The sequence below is a fragment of the Cherax quadricarinatus genome, chromosome 22 (assembly GCF_038502225.1).
Source record: "Cherax quadricarinatus isolate ZL_2023a chromosome 22, ASM3850222v1, whole genome shotgun sequence".
Classification (NCBI taxonomy): domain Eukaryota; kingdom Metazoa; phylum Arthropoda; class Malacostraca; order Decapoda; family Parastacidae; genus Cherax; species Cherax quadricarinatus.
The window spans coordinates 1,051,111-1,067,500 of NC_091313.1; the positions used below are offsets into that span (position 1 = coordinate 1,051,111).

Below are 16,390 nucleotides of genomic sequence, written 5' to 3' on the forward strand. Positions count from 1 at the left end.
TCTGCTGGTGTGTTCTTCTGCTGGTGTGTTCTTCTGCTGGTGTGTTCTTCTGGTGTGTTCTTCTGCTGATGTGTTATTTTGCTGGTGTGTTCTTCTGCTGGTGTGTTCTTCTGCTGGTGTGTTCTTCTGTTGATGTGTTCTGCTGGTGTGTTCTTCTGTTGGTGTGTTCTGCTGGCGTGCTCTTCTGCTGGTGTGTTCTTCTGCTGGTGTTCTTCTGCTGGTGTGTTCTTCTGCTGGTGTGTTCTTCTGGTGTGTTCTTCTGCTGATGTGTTATTTTGCTGGTGTGTTCTTCTGCTGGTGTGTTCTTCTGCTGGTGTGTTCTGCTGGTGTGTTCTTCTGCTGGTGTGTTCTGCTGGCGTGCTCTTCTGCTGGTTTGTTCTTCTGCTGGTGTGTTCTGCTGGTGTTCTTCTGCTGGTGTGTTCTGCTGGTGTGTTCTTCTGGTGTGTTCTTCTGCTGTTGTGTTATTTTGCTGGTGTGTTCTTCTGTTGGTGTGTTCTTTTGCTGGTGTGTTCTTCTGCTGATGTGTTATTTTGCTGGTGTGTTCTTCTGCTGGTGTGTTCTTCTGCTTGTGTGTTCCTCTGCTGGTGTGTTCTTCTGCTGGTCTGTTCTGCTGGTGTGTTCTTCTGCTGGTGTGTTCTCTGCTGGTGTGTTCTGCTGGTGTGTTCCTCTGCTGATGTGTTCTGCTGGTGTGCTCTTCTGCTGGTGTGTTCTGCTGGTGTGTTCTGCTGGTGTGTTCCTCTACTGGTGTGTTCCTCTGCTGATGTGTTCTGCTGGTGTGTTCTGCTGGTGTGTTCTGCTGGTTTGTTCTTCTGTTGGTGTAGTCCTCTGCTGGTGTGTTCTCCTGGCGTGTTCTTTTGCTGGTGTGTTCTTCTGCTGATGTGTTCTGCTGGCGTGTTCTTTTGCTGTTGTGCTCCTCTGCTGGTGTATTCTGCTAGTGTGTTCTTCTGCTGGTGTGTTCTTCTGCTGATCTGTCCTGCTGGTGTGTTCTTCTGCTGGTGTGTTCTGCTGGTGTGTTCTGATGGTGTGTTCCTCTGCTGGTTTGCTCTGCTGGTGTGTTCCTCTGCTGGTGTGTTCCTCTGCTGATTTGTTCTGCTGGTACGTTCCTCTGCGTATGCGTTCTGCTGGTGTGTTCTGCTGGTGTGTTCCTCTGCTGATTTGCTCTGCTGGTGTGTTCTTCTGCTGGTGTGTTCTTCTCCTGATGTATTCTGCTGGTGTGTTCCTCTGCTGATGTGTTCTACTGTTGTGTTCTTCTGCTTGTGTGTTACTCTGCTGGTTTGTTCTGCTAGTGTGTTCTCCTTCTGGTGTGTTCCTCTGCTGATGTGTTCCTCTGCTGATGTGTTCTGCTGGTGTGTTCTCTGCTGGTGTGTTCTTGTGCTGGTTTGTTCTGCTGGTGTGTGTGTTCTGCTGGTGTGTTCTGCTGGTGTGTTCTGCTGGTGTGTTCTGCTGGTGTGTTCTGCTGGTGTATTCTTCTGCCGGTGTGTTCTGCTGCTGGTGTGTTCTTCTGCTGCTGTGTTCTGCTGATGTGTTCTGCTGGTGTGTTCTTGTGCTGGTGTGTTCTGCTGGTGTGTTCTGCTGCTGGTGTGTTCTGCTGGTGTGTTCTGCTGGTGTGTTCTACTGGTGTGTTCTTGTGCTGGTGTGTTCTGCTGGTGTGTTCTGCTGCTGGTGTGTTCTGCTGGTGTGTTCTGCTGGTGTGTTCTACTGGTGTGTTCTGCTGATGTGTTCTGCTGGTGTGTTCTTGTGCTGGTGTGTTCTGCTGGTGTGTTCTTGTGCTGGTGTGTTCTGCTGGTGTGTTCTTGTGCTGGTGTGTTCTGCTGGTGTGTTCTGCTGGTGTGTTCTTGTGCTGGTGTGTTCTGCTGGTGTGTTCTGCTGGTGTGTTCTGCTGGTGTGTTCTGCTGGTGTGTTCTTGTGCTGGTGTGTTCTGCTGGTGTGTTCTTGTGCTGGTGTGTTCTGCTGGTGTGTTCTTGTGCTGGTGTGTTCTGCTGATGTGTTCTTCTGCTGGTGTGTTCTGCTGGTGTGTTCTTGTGCTGATGTGTTCTGCTGGTGTGTTCTTGTGCTGATGTGTTCTGCTGGTGTGTTCTTGTGCTGGTGTGTTCTGCTGGTGTGTTCTTGTGCTGGTGTGTTCTGCTGGTGTGTTCTTGTGCTGATGTGTTCTGCTGGTGTGTTCTTGTGCTGGTGTGTTCTGCTGGTGTGTTCTTGTGCTGGTGTGTTCTGCTGGTGTGTTCTTGTGCTGGTGTGTTCTGCTGATGTGTTCTTCTGCTGGTGTGTTCTGCTGGTGTGTTCTTGTGCTGATGTGTTCTGCTGGTGTGTTCTTGTGCTGATGTGTTCTGCTGGTGTGTTCTTGTGCTGGTGTGTTCTGCTGGTGTGTTCTGCTGGTGTGTTCTTGTGCTGATGTGTTCTGCTGGTGTGTTCTGCTGGTGTGTTCTTGTGCTGGTGTGTTCTTGTGCTGGTGTGTTCTGCTGGTGTGTTCTTGTGCTGATGTGTTCTGCTGGTGTGTTCTGCTGGTGTGTTCTTGTGCTGGTGTGTTCTTGTGCTGGTGTGTTCTGCTGGTGTGTTTTCTTTGAAAGATTTTTCTCCTTGATGTCAGATTTCGTAAGTTTTAATGTGTAAATTTGATAAATCAAACAGTTTTCTCTGCCATATTTTAAGAAAGTTTTCTCTTATCAGAAATATCTCAGTGTTCGTTTTTTTGCGTTTTTTTGTTTACATCTACTTAATGTACATTTATGTGCTTTTAATAACTATGGGTCCCTCAGCTCCATAGTACAGTGCAGCCGAAACTTAAATAAACCTTTAAATACAGTATATGCATATTTTGTTTACTAAAGGCTTAAAGGCTGGTCACTCTTAGAGAAATGTTGGACTGAGTTTGGTCCGTGTAGGTCCCAGTTTGTCTTGTTTCTTGGAATAGTCTGGGAAAGTTGAAATGCTAGTTTTCATGAAATAATTTCTTAATACTACAAATTCCGATCTGCTTTAAACGTATAATGTTGATATTTTCTTTTTTCGACAAACCGGCCGCATCTCACCGAGGCGGGGTGACCCAAAAAGAAAAATGAAAGTTTCTCCTTTTAAATTTCATAATGTATACAGAAGGGGTTACTAGCTCATTACTCCCGGCATTTTAGTCGCCTCTTACGACACGCATGGCTTACGCAGGAAAAATTCTTTTCCACTTTTCCATGGGGAGTGTGTTGGTTTATTTAAGGATAATGATCTCTCGAAGATAACAAAAGAATGCCTCTTCAGCTTACCTTGAAGCCTGGTATTTCTTATTGGAAGGTTTGTGTATTTTCTCATTTGCCATTTTTATTGAAGAAATTGGGATAATTCTATGTGATACCTTGTGAATATCTCTTCTGATTAGCTTCAAATCTCCAGTGTTAATGTTTAACTGCACCAAAACCATATGTCACACTCTGCATTATTCCTTTTGTGAGCATCGAGCTAGAAGGGGCTGGGGTTATGCAATACCGGGATACTTGGATCCCACAGTGACCAATGTACGTATAATTATTATTATTATGATTGTTAGTATAATCATAGGGAAACCAAAACTCCAAAAGGTCACAGCGCCTGGAGAATGGGGGACAATGAGACGTAATTAAAAGATTGGGAAGGAAGCGCCAACTTTTCATTCATCCCCTCCCCATCAATACCTGCTTTAAGGAAGTTATTCAAAAGAAATAAAATAAACATGCGCGGGGGCAGAGAAAAGTGCCCATGCCCAGGGAGGTGACAGGTCTACGACGAGGGCCCAGTGACGCAAATCTTACGTCAGTGGTGTATATATATGCATTATCCTGAGTCTTGCCCTCCTTATATAGTGAGCAGCGGAAACTCTCACACATGGTGAGAGCAGTGAATGACTGGGTGACACCTCGTGTAATGTTGAATGTGCATAGATCCATTGATTGATAGATGGTAGTAACAGTGCTTCCATCTGTGGAGTGCACTTATAAGTACTTTGTACAGGCTGCTACTGATTGCTTTGAACGTAGTACTACACACACACACACACACACACACACACACACACACATGCATCAACACGTTAAGGACACTACCAGAGAGAGAGGGGAGGATGAACCAGCAAGACTAGACCTTGTGTTCACCCTGAGCAGTTCAGACATTGAGGACATCACATATGAGAGGCCCCTTGGAGCTAGTTATCACATGGTTCTTTGTTTTTGAATACATAGTAGAGTTACAAATGGAGAGGGTAACAGGAGTTGAATGGGAAAAGGCCAAACTATAAAAGGGAAGACTACACAGGCATGAAGAACTTCCTGCAGGAGTTTCAGTGGGACAGAGAATTAGCAGAAAAGTTAGTAAATGAAATGAGGGAACACGTAACAACAAAATGCAAGGAGGCAGAGGAAAGGTTTGTTCCCAGGGCAAGAGAAACAATGGGAAGACCAGATCAAGCCCCAGGTTTACCCGAAGGTGTAGGGACGCAAAAACTAAGTGCGCTAGAGAATGGAAAAAGTACAGAAGGCTAAGAACCCAGTAAAACAAGATTAGTCGAAGAGCCAGAACGAGTATGCACAGATGGGGAGGGAGGCCCAACGACAGTACGATAACAACATAGCATCGAAAGTCAAGTCTGACCCGAAACTGCTGTATAGCCAAATTAGGAGGAAGATAACAGTGAAAGACCAGGTGATCAGGCTGAGGAAAGAAGGTGGGGAACTCACAAGAAACGATCAAGAGGTATGTGAGGAGCTCAACACGAGATTCAAGGAAGTATTCACAGAAGAGACAGGAAGGGCTCTGGGAAGACAGCACAGAGGGGAACACCAACAGGGAGTGTACCAACAAGTGTTGGATGACATACATACAACTGAGGAGGAGGTGCAGAAGCTGCTAAGTGACCTTGACACCTCAAAGGCGATGGGACCGGACAACATCTCCCCGTGGGTCGTTAGAGAAGGAGCAGAGATGCTCTGTGTCCCACTAGCTACAATCTTCAACGCATCCCTTGAAACTGGGCAACTACCTGAGGTATGGAAGACGGCAAATGTGGTCCCCATTTTTAAGAAAGGAGACAGAAACGAGACACTAAACTACAGACCAGTGTCACTGACGTGTATAGTATGTAAAGTCATGGAGAAGATTATCAGGAGGAGAGTGGTGGAGCACCTGGAACGGAATAAGATTATAAATGACAACCAGCATGGATTCATGGAAGGCAAATCCTCTGTCACAAACCTTCTGGAGTTTTATGACAAGGTAACAGAAGTAAGACACGAGAGAGAGGGGTGGGTGGATTGCATTTTCTTGGACTGCAGGAAGGCCTTCGACACAGTTCCTCACAAGAGAATAGTGCAGAAGCTGGAGGATCAGGCGCGTATAACAGGGAGGGCACTGCAATGGATCAGAGAATACCTAACAGGGAGGCAACAACGAGTCATGGTACGTGAAGAGGCATTACAGTGGGTGCCTGTGACGAGCGGGGTCCCACAGGGGTCAGTTCTAGGACCAGTGCTATTTTTAATATATGTGAATGACATGATGGAAGGGATAGACTCTGAAGTGTCTGTGTTCGCAGATGATGTGAAGTTGATGAGAATAATTAAATCAGATGAGGATCAGGCAGGACTACAAAGAGACCTGGACAGACCGGACACGTGGTCCAGAAACTGGCTTCTTGAATTCAACCCTTCCAAATACAAAGTCATGAAGATTGCGGAAGGGCAAAGAAGACCGCAGACAGAGTGTAGGCTAGGCGGCCAAAGACTGCAAACCTCACTCAAGGAGAAAGATCTTGGGGTGACCATAACACCGAATACGTCTTCGGAGGCACACATCAACCAGATAACTGCTGATAAATTAGACACATGTGCAACTCTTGGGTATCTTTATTGAGGAAACGTTTCGCCACACAGTGGCTTCATCAGTCCATACAAAGGACTGACCACATCGACTCAAGGTTGAGGGACTGATTACCTCATTCTCCTCCTGTTCTTCAAGATTCTCCTTTGTATGGACTGATGAAGCCACTGTGTGGCGAAACGTTTCCTCAATAAAGATACCCAAGAGTTGCACATGTGTCTAATTTATCAACATGTCGGTTCTCTGAACCATTCATCTACAGATAACTGCTGCAGCATATGGGCGCCTGGCAAACCTGAGAATAGTGTTCCGACACCTTAATAAGGAATCGTTCAAGACACTGTACACTGTGTACGTCAGGCCCATACTGGAGTATGCAGCACCAGTTTGGAACCCCTCCTGGTCAAGCACGTCAAGAAGTTAGAGAAAATACAAAGGTTTGCAAAAAAGCTCGTTTCAGAGCTCAGGGAAATGTCCTACGATGAAAGATTGAGGGAAATCGGACTGACGACACTGGAGGACAGAAGGGTCAGGGGAGACATGATAACGACATACAAGATACTGTGTGGATTAGATAAAGTGGACAGAGACAGGATGTTCCAGAGAGGGGACACAGAAACAAGGGCTCACATTGGAAGCTGAAGACTCAGACGAGTCGCAGGAATGTTAGGAAGTATTTCTCCAGTCATAGAGTCGTCAGGAAGTGGAATAGCCTAGCAAGTGACGTAGTGGAGGCAGGAACCATACATAGCTTTAAGACGAGGTATGACAAAGCTCAGGAAGCAGAAAGAGAGAGGACCTAGTAGCGATCAGTGAAGAGGCGGGCCAGGAGCTGAGTCTCGACCCCTTCAGCCACAATTAGGTGAGTACACACACACACACACACACACACACACACACACACACACACACACACACACACTCCAGCATAGTTTGAGCAAAATAACTGATTCCCTTTTTTAGTTGTTTTAATTATTAAAGGGAACCTTGAACCCAAATTCAAAATATACAGAAAATCAACAAATAACTGCTCTTATATGCACTATTATTCTTCACATCATGACGGTCAAATGTTCTGTGTTCTCCTCCGTGTTCTTCAGAGCTCTGCGTATTTGCAGCCCAGAGTTCATCATATGAAAAAAGTATGTGATGTAAAATATTCAGAAAGTTTCGTTGACAAATCTTCAAAAATTGCCATTACATTTTATAATCCTAAAAAGGACGAGGAACCATATTCAACCAAAAATATGTTGGTTCTGTCATATCATAATATACCTTCTCTGCTTAAGATCTTCAAAATAAAAGTTTTATTTAAAAACATTGATACAATAAAAAAAATCGTAAGAATTATCCCCAAAATTATGACGGCTGTGTCTATAAAATTCCCGGCAAAAAACGTAATATTTATCTTTTTTGAGGTAAACTGGGAAAAGTCTTGTACTAAGATTACAACGACATAAATATAGCATTAGACGTGGACAAGAGTCTTATGTTCTGCATGTTAACCATCCAATTGATTTTCAAAGGCCTAGAAAGTTGTATTAAACATAATGTATCAAACGAAATGTAGAATCAAACTCCATAAGAAATATAGTACAAAGCGCAGTTTGAATATGAGTCTAGGATTATACAAATTAGATTAATTTTCATTATACAAATTGTGAAGATTATATATATATATATATATATATATATATATATATATATATATATATATATATATATATATATATATATATATATATATAAGCGCTAAACCCGTTGGGGTCATGTGGTGCCTGGGAAGTAAGAGCTAAACAAGTCTGATACGAAGAAAGGGAGAATAGCTCTAATTCCTTAGATTGAGAGCCCTTCGCCGACATCCTGGTACCCCCATGATGGTGCGGATCTCACCCATTCTTCACCGCGCCATCCTCATTCATCCTTCATACCATCTTCATCCATCTTTCACTGCGCCATCCTCACCAAACCATTCTCACCCATCCTTCATCACACCATCCTCACCCATCATCCACCACAACATTCTCACCCATCATCCACCACACCATCCTCATTTATCGTTCACCACACCATCCTCACCCACCCTTCACCCCACCATAAGAGCATAAGAAAGAAGGAACACTGCAGCAGGTCTACCGACCCGTGCGAGGCAGGTCCAAGTCGCCTACCGACCCATGCCACTGACCCAACCTAATCAGATCCGGGTCACATCCACTTAAGGAAGGGTCCCGGCATCAGACCCACCAGTACAAGGTAGTCAGGTCCAACTCACATCCACCCACATCCACTCATATATTTGTCTAACACACTTTTAAAACTACACAACGTTTTAACTTCTATGACGGTACTGGGGAGTTTGTTCCACTCATCCACAACTCTATTACTAAACCAGTGCTTTCCTATATCCTTCCTGAATCTGAATTTTTCCAACTTGAAACCATTGCTGCGAGTCCTGTCTTGGCTAGATATTTTCAGCACGCTATTTACATCCTCCTTGATTTATTCATGTTTTCCCGTAGCTGGATCACTAGCGCACTCAGCTCACACACTGAGGTCCGGAGTTCGAATCTCCTCCGGTACGGCTGGAAAACATTAAGGACGTGTTTCCATATAACACCTGGTGTCCCTGTCTCTGTTCACCCATCAGTTTAAAATGGGTTTCTGGGTGTTAGTCGACTGGTGTGGGTCGCATCCTGGGACAAAACTAACCTAATTTGACCGAAATGCTTAGCATAACAAGCGGCTTTCTATATATTAGTATGTCATTGATGTCAGCTAGGTCTGCATACCATGTACATGTACTTGTAGTAAATAAAGATATTATTATTATTATTATCATTATTATTATTATTATTATTATTATTATTATTATTATTATTATTATTATTATTATTATTATTATTATTATTATTATTATTATTATTATATCCCCCGAATTCTACGCCTTTCTAGAGAGTGCAGATTCAGGCCCCTCAGTCTATCCTCACAGGGAAGATTTCTGATATACGGGATCAACTTTGTCATCCTCCTCTGTACGTTTTCCAGTGCATTTATATCCATTCTGTACACAGAGCAGTTCTTTTGTTCAGTGGTAGTGCTGGTCATCTTACCACACCCCTGGTCAGCTAGCAGTACCTGGGCACCTGGGTATTATCCTATTGTCGTGAGTTTCAGTTTTGAGAAATCCTGAGTTATTATCCATGGGTATATATTTATTTTAATACAGTATTTGGTCATACACCGTAGTTTAAGGTACTGAGTACTGAAATTAACTGAGTACTAATTCGTCGTTTGTTTCAAGATGACAGAAAGGACTCACCAGCCTGGAGACCCGTGAGTCCTGGTGGTAGAAAGTCACCACCAGACTGTGACTGTTATCCATCTCTCGTCAAGGGGGGTACATCCCCCCTCACCTTCGTCAAGGATGGTACCATCACACAGTGGTACAAGACCAACCCTCCGTCAGGTGCCAGTGACGTACCGTCACATACTAGTACAAGACCGACCCTCTTTCAGGAGCCAGTGACACATCGTCACACACTAGCACAAGACCGACCCTCCTTCAGGAGCCAGTGACGTACTGTCAAACACTAGTACAAGACCGACCCTCCCTCAGGAGCCAATGACGTACCGTCACATCAGTATTCCTGAGTGATGTAAGAACAGCACCAACAACAACAACAACTCAGTACATATTTCTCACAGATATTTCATAACTCATGATGAAAATGGGCAACTGGCAAGTTACACTGAGAAATGGTATGGTGATAACGACAAGATGTGGAAAAAAGACACTTATGTACGTTCAGGACATTTATTAGAAGAAACGTTTCGCCCACGAGTGGCTTCTTCAGTCGAAGAAGCCACTCTTGGCGAAACGTTTCCTGGAATAAATCTCCTAAATTGTACATAAAAGTGTCCTTTTTTCACAATTCCATACTAAAGAAGCCTGTCTTACAGGCGAAACGTCTCGATAAAGTTTCTCTAAGTTGTGTCTTTTTTCCTCTTGTTGACCTTTCACTTTTCCTCACCAGAGTTGGCAACCTGGCGACGCCATAATCTAACATTCTTACAATACGTTAATCTTCATTAACATTCTATGATCCTTCGCTTGTTTTTGGCTAGGCTATAAAGATTGATTACAAATAATAATAATTTAATCAAATTAAGCGCTAAACCCGAAGGAGCGATCAATGACAAGGACGTAAAGGGGAAGAACTGCGGTAGGATAAATCAGTGAAGAAATGTGGTGGGTAGGGAGAGAGAGAGAGATAGTTTAGGAAGGTTTAATTGGCTGGCCACTTAGGTTGTTTCTTAAAAGAGAGTAGTTTTTGTCACTCAGGGTGAAGATGCTTGCGCTTGCAACAGCACTTGCTGTTTTAGAGAGTGTGGGAGTGTGTCTTTGATTACAGTGTGTGGTGGCAGGTGCACATGGCTTGCAGGAGTGTCCCTCTGATACGAGTACAGAGTGTGGCAGTAGCTGGTCAGTATATTTCTGGTAGCGAGGCAGAGGGCGCCCACACTCCTTACTTGCCAACTGTTTATTTAGACTCACGAGAAACACCATTGCTGACGTATCATCGACACCAGTGCAGGTGTATCGTTGACACCAGTGCTGGTGTATCGTTGACACCAGTGCTAGTGTATCGTTGACACCAGTGCTGGTGTATCGTTGGCACCAGCGCTGGTGTATCGTTGACACCAGTGTTGGTGTATGGTCGACACCAGTGCTGGTGTATCGTTGACACCAGTGCTGGTGTATCGTTGACACCAGTGTTGGTGTATGGTCGACACCAGTGCTGGTGTATCGTTGACATCAGTACTGGTGTATGGTCGACACCAGTGCTGGTGTATCGTTGACCCAATGCTGGCTTATGGTGGATACTAGTTGTGGTGTATTGTCAACATTAGTACTGGTGTATTGTCAACGCCAGTGCCGGTGTATGGCCGACACCAGTGCTAGTGTATTAAAAAAAAGGTCAAAATGCAAACACAAGGACAATGCATCAGAAACTTCAGATCTGGGACCTTGGTCACCCCAAATGTACATACGCGTAGAAAGACGTGAGCTTACGTATAGTCAGGAAATTACCTGAGCGGCAGAGAGGCCAGGTGATTAATAGAGCTTGGGTAGCTATAAAATTGGTTGTGGTTGTGAACAAGATTATTTAACTGGAATTATCAAAATAGCTTCCAAACATCGGAATCTGTCCCCATGAAGATTATTTGTGCATCGGTCGAACGAACCAGGTGTCTCTCCGTGTTTCTGCGCATCACAAGTGCATTTTTCACTTCTCTGTTGCACACATTTTTGTGCACATCTTAATAGGCAGACCTCTACCTGTTTTCCCTCCCGCGTTTAATTTCTTTTTCTCAATGGCTGTGCAGGATCGTGCAGACTCCGGCGGTGCAGACTGGTTAGTGACTAGTATGTAGCTTCCAAGTGAGTTCTTTGACGGCCGTGGACGCCATAGTAGTCAACTGAATGTTATTCCTAGCCAGTGTATGTGACGTAATACTGGCTACATCGCTGCAAGGGACGACCACGAACCTTTTGTTGGAGTGTTCCCTGGGTGTCGTGTTGAAGGTAGCCTTTTTCCTTCGTCTGCAGCTGTAGCATCACTAGCGACATTTGTTGCATCACTAGCGACATCTTTGGCATTACCAGCTACATTATCAACACAAGTGGTCCTCAACACAAGTATTTTCTCCCCGAGGGAGACACTTCGGAGATGCCAAGCACGCTGTGCCGCTTGCCTGCTTTCACAGATCATGAATGATTATTACAGGAGAGGTAAATGAGGGAACGTCGACCTTTTCCGAGCCTTACTGACCCAGAGAACCGTGACGCCACAAAACACGCCACACAATCTGATTTCGAGTATTGCTTTTCATCACCATAAAATCTGTGGATCGCCAGGTGCTGGTCTGGCGATACACACGGACACTCTCGCCTTGACTCCTCAGTGGGAGGTCACCACATGGAGAAGACCCAGGCCAGGACCCGTCCTGGCAAACATTCACAATAACAGTCGCATTTACGATACTTACAATACACTTTGGGTGTTTTTTTTCTTTTGTTTGGCTGTTAAACTGCACCAGAGGAACATTTGTCTTCAAGCGTATAATTCTACAAATCTTTGGTGTGTCTTTTTCTTTTTTTCTCTATTTTTTTTGTGTGGAAGGGGGGGGGGGCATTAAATCTTAACTTGGCAATTTAACCTTGCTAAAAATTTACGTAAAATAATATTGCTTAATTTACCTCAATATCTCGAAATATGCAAACCTGTATTATTGACACATCTTTTATTACACATCTTTTGTTTACATAGTTGTATTGTTTACATAGTTGTATTGTTTACATAGCTGTATTGTTTATATAGCTGTGTTGTTTACTTAGCTGTTTTGTTTACTTAGCTGTTTTGTTTACATAGCTGTGTTGTTTACATAGCTGTGTTGTTTACATAGCTGTGTTGTTTACTTAGCTGTTTTGTTTACATAGCTGTGTTGTTTACATAGCTGTGTTGTTTACATAGCTGTGTTGTTTACATAGCTGTGTTGTTTACATAGCTGTGTTGTTTACATAGCTGTGTTGTTTACATAGCTGTGTTGTTTACATAACTGTTTTGTTTACATATCTGCATTGTTTACATAGCTGAGTTGTTTACATAGCTGTGTTGTTTACATAGATGTATTGTTTACATAGCTGTGTTGTTTACATAGCTGTGTTGTTTACATAACAGTTTTGTTTACATATCTGCATTGTTTACATAGCTGAGTTATTTACATAACTGTGTTGTTTACATAGATGTATTGTTTACATAGCTGTGTTGTTTACATAGCTGAGTTGTTTACATAGCTGTGTTGTTTACATAGCTGTGTTGTTTACATAGCTGAGTTGTTTACATAGCTGTGTTGTTTACATAGCTGTGTTGTTTACATAGCTGTATTGTTTACATAGCTATCTTGTTTACTTAGCTGCTTTGTTAACATAGCTGTGTTTACATAGCTGTGTTGTTTACATAGCTGTGTTGTTTACATAACTGTGTTGTTTACATAGCTGAGTTGTTTACATAGCTGTGTTGTTTACATAACTGTGTTGTTTACATAGCTGTATTGTTTACATAGCTATCTTGTTTACTTAGCTGCTTTGTTAACATAGCTGTGTTTACATAGCTGTGTTGTTTACATAGCTGTGTTGTTTACATAACTGTGTTGTTTACATAGCTGTGTTGTTTACATAGCTGTGTTGTTTACATAATTGTGTTGTTTACATAGCTGTGTTGTTTACATAGCTGTGTTGTTTACATAACTGTGTTGTTTACATAGCTGTGTTGTTTACATAACTGTGTTGTTTACATAGCTGTGTTGTTTACATAGCTGTGTTGTTTACATAGCTGTGTTGTTTACATAACTGTGTTGTTTACATAACTGTGTTGTTTACATAGCTGTGTTGTTTACATAGCTGTGTTGTTTACATAGCTGTGTTGTTTACATAGCTGTGTTGTTTACATAACTGTGTTGTTTACATAACTGTGTTGTTTACATAGCTGTGTTGTTTACATAGCTGTGTTGTTTACATAGCTGTGTTGTTTACATAACTGTGTTGTTTACATAGCTGTGTTGTTTACATAACTGTGTTGTTTACATAGCTGCTATATTTACATAGCAGTATTGTTTATATAGCTGTAATGTTTATTTTATATTTTATGTATTTACCTAAATTATTTTAATCTCCCTTTATGGCGAGTGTCTTGATGCTGGTGAAGGGCTTTTCATCCTAGGAATTGGAGCTACCTTCCTCTGTGATCGATCTCGACTGGTTCCTGTGTGCCAGGCGCTGTGACCCTTAAGGGATTACCGCTTCCCTGTGAATGTAATCATTTTTCTTGATGGTTGTTTCCCAGTGGGTGTGTTGCTGCTGTTGCTGCTGCTGCTGGTGGTGGCTTACTGCTGCTGCTGCTGGTGGTGGCTTACTGCTGCTGCTGCTGGTGGCTTACTGCTGCTGCTGGTGGCTTATTGCTGCTGCTGCTGGTGGCTTACCGCTGCTGCTGCTGGTGGCTTGCTGCTGCTGCTGGTGGCTTACTGCTGCTGCTGGTGGCTTACTGCTGCTGCTGCTGGTGGCTTACTGCTGCTGCTGCTGCTGCTGGTGACTTACTGCTGCTGGTGGTGGCTTACTGCTGCTGCTGGTGGCTTACTGCTGCTGCTGCTGGTGGCTTACTGCTGCTGCTGGTAGCTTACTGCTGCTGCTGGTGGCTTACTGCTGCTGGTGGTGGCTTACTGCTGCTGCTGGTGGCTTACTGCTGCTGCTGCTGGTGGCTTACTGCTGCTGCTGGTGGCTTACTGCTGCTGCTGCTGCTGGCTTACTGCTGCTGCTGCTGGCTTACTGCTGCTGGTGGTGGCTTACTGCTGCTGCTGGTGGCTTACTGCTGCTGCTGCTGGTGGCTTACTGCTGCTGCTGGTGGCTTACTGCTGCTGCTGCTGGTGACTTACTAGTGCTGCTGCTGTTGCTGGCTTACTGCTGCTGGTGGCTTACTGCTGCTGCTGCTGGTGGCTTACTGCTGCTGCTGGTGGTGGCTTACTGCTGCTGCTGGTGGCTTACTGCTGCTGCTGGTGGCTTACTGCTGCTGCTGCTGGTGGCTTAGTGCTGCTGCTGGTGGCTTACCGCTGCTGCTTCTGCCGGTGACTTACTGCTGCTGCTAATGCTGGTGGCTTACTGCTGCTGCTGGTGACTTACTGCTGCTGCTGCTGGTGGCTTACTGCTGCTGCTGCTGGTGGCTTACTGCTGCTGCTGGTGGTGGCTTACTGCTGCTGCTGGTGGTGGCTTACTGCTGCTGCTGCTGCTGCTGCTGGTGGCTTACTGCTGCTGCTGGTGGCTTACTGCTGCTGCTGGTGGCTTACTGCTGCTACTGCTGGTGGCTTACCGCTGCTGCTTCTGCCGGTGACTTACTGCTGCTGCTAATGCTGGTGGCTTACTGCTGCTGCTCCTGCTGGTGGCTTACTGCTGCTGCTCTTGCTGGTGGCTTACTGCTACTACTGCTGCTGGTGGCTTACTGCTGCTGCTCCTGCTGGTGGCTTACTGCTGCTGCTCCTGCTGGTGGCTTACTGCTACTGCTCCTGCTGGTGACTTACTGCTGCTGCTCCTGCTTGTGGCTTACTGCTGCTGCTGCTGGTGGCTTACTGCTGCTGCTCCTGCTGGTGGCTTACTGCTGCTGCTCCTGCTGGTGGCTTACTGCTGCTTCTCTTGCTGGTGGCTTACTGTTACTTCTGCTGCTGGTGGCTTACTCCTGCTGCTCCTGCAGGTGGCTTACTGCTGCTGCTCCTGCTGGTGGTTTACTGCTACCGCTGCTGCTGGTGGCTTACTGCTACTGCTCCTGTTGATGGCTTACTGCTACTACTGCTGCTGATGGCTTACTGCTACTACTGCTGCTGATGGCTTACTGCTACTACTGCTGCTGATGGCTCACTGCTGCTAGTGGCTTACTGCTGCTAGTGGCTTACTACTGCTAGTGGCTTACTGCTGCTGTTGCTGGTGGCTTACTTCTGCTCCTGCTTTTGGCTTGCTGCTACTGCTCGTGCTAATGGCTTACTGTTGTTATTGGCTTACTACTACTGCTGCTGATGGCTTACTGCTACTGCTCCTGCTGTGGCTTACTGCTGCTGCTGCTGGCTTACTGCTACTGCTGCTGCTGGTGGCTTACTGCTGCTAGTATCTTATTGCTACTACTGCTGCTGCTGATGGTTTACTGCTGCTAGTGGTGGCTTACTGCTGCTAGTGTCTTACTGCTACTAATGCTGATGGTGGCTTACTGCTATTGCTGGTGTCTTACTGCTACTGGTGTTGTTTGTGGCTTATTGCTACTACTGGTGGCTTAATGCTACTGCTGGTGGCTTACTGCTACTTCTTCTGCTGTTGGCTTACTGCTGCTAGTGGTGGCTTACTGCTGCTAGTGTCTTACTGCTACTAATGCTGATGGTGGCTTACTGCTATTGCTGGTGTCTTACTGCTACTGGTGTTGTTTGTGGCTTATTGCTACTACTGGTGGCTTAATGCTACTGCTGGTGGCTTACTGCTATTGGTGCTGTCGGTGGCTTACTGCTGCTACTAGTGGCTTACTGCTATTGTTGCTGGTGGTGACTTACTGCCACTGTTTCTGGTAGCTTACTACTGCTGGTGCTGTTGGTGGCTTACTGCTACTGCTGGTGGCTTACTGCTACTGCTGGTAGCTTACTGCTACGATGGTGGTAGTTTATTGCTGTTGCTGGTGGCTTATTGCTACTGCTGCTGTTGGTGGTCTGGAAAGTGTTTCCTGACCCGGGTTTGTTTCTGTTACAGCGGGAGCACGTACGAAGGTCAGTGGCAGAACGGGAAGCGTCACGGCCTGGGCGTGGAGAGCCGCGGGAGGTGGGTGTACCGAGGAGAGTGGACGCAAGGGTTCAAGGGACGCTACGGTGTCCGGCAGTCCACTACCTCAGCGGCTAAGTACGAGGGCACCTGGGCGAACGGTCTTCAGGACGGCTACGGGTCCGAGACCTACGCCGACTCCGGTAAGTAGTG

General features: G+C 45.2%; 1 protein-coding gene across 2 annotated transcripts in view; it reads left to right on the forward strand.

The window, feature by feature from the left end:
* Nucleotides 1-16,390, forward strand: part of jp (junctophilin) — a 405,777-nt gene that overhangs the window by 281,524 nt on the left and 107,863 nt on the right. For both annotated transcript variants that reach the window (XM_070087447.1, XM_070087448.1), the window contains exon 2: nucleotides 16,169-16,380. In XM_070087447.1, coding sequence (XP_069943548.1) covers nucleotides 16,169-16,380 — 212 coding nt within the window. The remainder of the gene's footprint in view (nucleotides 1-16,168; nucleotides 16,381-16,390) is intronic.